The 2,959-nt window shown below is 43.6% G+C and overlaps 1 protein-coding gene across 1 annotated transcript; it reads left to right on the plus strand.

The window, feature by feature from the left end:
• The first annotated feature begins 779 nt into the window (after positions 1-779).
• On the plus strand, positions 780-2,470 carry LOC120846726 (cuticle protein 10.9-like). The gene is made up of 2 exons (XM_040218587.1): positions 780-821; positions 2,105-2,470. The coding sequence occupies exons 1-2, from the start codon at positions 780-782 to the stop codon at positions 2,468-2,470; spliced, it is 408 nt and encodes a 135-aa protein (XP_040074521.1).
• Positions 2,471-2,959: the final 489 nt, after the last annotated feature.

Here is a 2,959-nt window from a genome sequence, read left to right on the forward strand (position 1 = left end):
GTCCCTCGCTTGTTGGAGATAAGACCTGCGAGCTTTAGGCACCCAACTGTCCCGAAACCCGTAAAACGCTCGTGAAAAAAAAAAGAAAATAAATAAAAAAATAAGGTGTAAGTTGTTACAAATTTTGTAAACGAACAAGAGGAGGAGGAGAAAAAGGAGGAGACGTGTTGTAAAAGAAAGGCATGTCTTCCAACTACCTAAACTCGCAAAAGCAAAAAAAAAAAAAAAAATATATATATATATACTTAGTACCAGTGTCGAACAAAGTGCTCGGCAGTAGTACTTAAAATAAATTAATATGTAGTATTTAGTATTCTATATTAAACACTCCTGCAAAGTCTAAATATATGCCCACTATAGTTATTAGATGATTATTATTGAAGCTGATTCTACAAGCTTGTATGCAGTTAATTTGGGCATGTTGCCGTGAAAGGTCTCACGCTGCATTTAATTTACGTCAAAATATAAAGAAAAATTACAATATCGAGTACAGGATTTTAAGAACTGTAACTAAACTAGAGTACAAGATACAGCCATTCAAAAACATCTCCAAGATACTCAAATAAAACGCCAATATATTAAATACATTCTACCGAGTAGAGCATCTGCGATAAGTATACAATACTGTTTAATATCCACATATTTTAAACTCTGCACATGCATGTTACAGGAATGATTGTCCCGCACTAACCTTCACTTGAGAGGCATCTCTAAAATGATTACTTTGTTTCACTTATTAGGAAGAAAATTTAAACCTCGTTCGGATTCCTCTTTTTTTAATGTTTCAGGTTGCACTTCTCCTGGCTTGCGCCTGCGTTGTTGTGAGTATTATTTACTTTTATTTAAGCCAACACAGCACTTTCGTCTGCAAGTGTTTGCTTGTCACGTTGTCTGAAGACGACGGAGTAACGGAGGTGTATTCACTGAACATTCTTAAGAGTTCTTAGGAAGGTAGCACCAGGAACCGGATCTGCAGAATGAGTCCCTTACAGCATTCATCCTAACCCCAAGGTTGAGTGAGGTAAAAAATAAAAAAATAAAATATAACAGAGAATTAAAGCTTCAGTTGGATATTTGTAATTCATAAACAAAATTGTGACACATACTCAGAATATTGACTCATGATTTGATTAAATATGTCTTCTTGATTGACAATCTACAATCTTATAGAGTTGAGCTCTGTCAAATACATATTTCTCTAAACAACGCTTGACATAATACCGCCGGAGCCACTTGAATAATTTTCGTAGCTCCCAAATATATTGACATCAACCTCGTGACCTTTGCTGTGAAGTATTGCAAATATCCACAATGAAGCTTAACCGTTTTGTGCGAAATGACAACACTTCAGGACACAGGGAAAACTGAACATCGCCGCTTGTTCTTATTCTAGATAGACACGATTTTGAAGATCCTTGAACGACAACATTACAGAAAAAATGAGCGCTCCTCACTTTGTGGGCTCAAAAGTGACCCTTCAAAGATAAAAAGAGTACCGTCCGTCGATTTTTTTTGTGCAAACTGTTTTGCGTTGTATCTGATATAATGGGATTCATAGGCTGCCGAAAACCTTTTAGGTAACTCGCATGCAATTTTGTTTCTTACAGGAGATATCTTTTAAGTCTACAATAAATGGCAACCTACAGCCTACCATAGATCACCCAGAGTCAAGGCACGCCAAAATTGAGAAATGTTTTTGCTTCACTGGTTAATTCAGAATAATTTACTTGGGCATAACTTATCATTGCAAAGCAATAAAATGTTCTCCGCTCGCGCATATTGAGTACTTATCAAAGCCATACACGCGCAGTCTTCACATCGTCTGAGTAGTACTACGGAAAGTTTTAACCAAATGCAGGGTATCCAGCACTGACGGTCTGAACAAAAACCGTGTCCTACGCGCTGAAATACACGACGTTGCGTTTTGTTTTCTTTAAATACATGAATGTTAAATAGACGGTACATCATGAAGGTCATTTGCCTTAGGGCCACACCATACCGTAGAACGGACCGCTAAATGACCTCATAGTTCCCGCTAGATGAACCACGAAATACGTCAAGGCAGACAGATGTTCCCTCACTCCTTGTCGTTCACTGATTCTAGGCCGCCCAGCGGTTCGGCGTGGCTCGCCAAGATGAATTCTACGGCCCTCCGATCCCGTACGCCTTCAACTACCTCTCCCAACTCGTGGACGGCAGCCACTCCCACGAGGAGAACGGAGACGGCAACGGACGCGTCACCGGCCGATACACCCTGACCGACGCCGACGGCCGCACCAGGACCGTCACGTACACCGCCGACGAGAACGGCTTCCGCGCCGAAGTCGTCACTAACGAGCTGGGTACCGAGTCCAAGAACCCCGCCGACGTGGTCTTCCGGTCCAGCGCTCCGACAGGGCCCGAGGCCGCCATTGCCAACGAGGGCAACCGACTCCGTGCTGGACCAGTGGTCGGAGGTTTCAGGGGCTAGACGAACCGCTAGACTCTACGACGCTTCCGCGTTCCCAACCATGACGACGTTCGTGTGAGGTCGTATGCACGTTTCAATAGGGGGCATTCACAGGACGCTACATTTGAGTGCACTAATCATTGGGCATGACCAGAACGAGCTCACACTTACAGGTTCCCAAGACCGGGAATCTTGATGATGTGAAGTGCAGGTTGCAAAAGCAGTTTGGAAGCTCGCCACCATCACGAGCTTACCAGATATGCGCTGAGCAATGGCCGCCAGTGACAGATAAGGTAGCGCCAACCCCGTATACACGATTGCCTCTCATTGTAGGCGTCTCGCGTCGTCTGCGGTCGCGTGAACGAGGGCACTGTGCAAAAGTTTCTTTCTCTTCAATCCACCATCCCTCACTCTCCTGCAGTCTCCATGTCTGTAAACCACCCTAACCTTTAGCGCGTCCTCTGCAGTGGCAGTCAACCCTTGGGTGTGCTTTTGTTTACGTCAGTGCTG

This window comes from Ixodes scapularis, unplaced genomic scaffold, assembly GCF_016920785.2.
Source record: "Ixodes scapularis isolate PalLabHiFi unplaced genomic scaffold, ASM1692078v2 PGA_scaffold2__306_contigs__length_199485367, whole genome shotgun sequence".
In the NCBI taxonomy this organism is placed as follows: domain Eukaryota; kingdom Metazoa; phylum Arthropoda; class Arachnida; order Ixodida; family Ixodidae; genus Ixodes; species Ixodes scapularis.

Coding starts and splice junctions, on each gene's coding strand:
- LOC120846726 (XM_040218587.1), top strand. CDS start 780: ATGTTTCAGGTTGCACTTCTCCTGGCTTGCGCCTGCGTTGTT. Junction 822..2,104: donor TGGCTTGCGCCTGCGTTGTT/GTGAGTATTATT, acceptor CACTGATTCTAG/GCCGCCCAGCGGTTCGGCGT.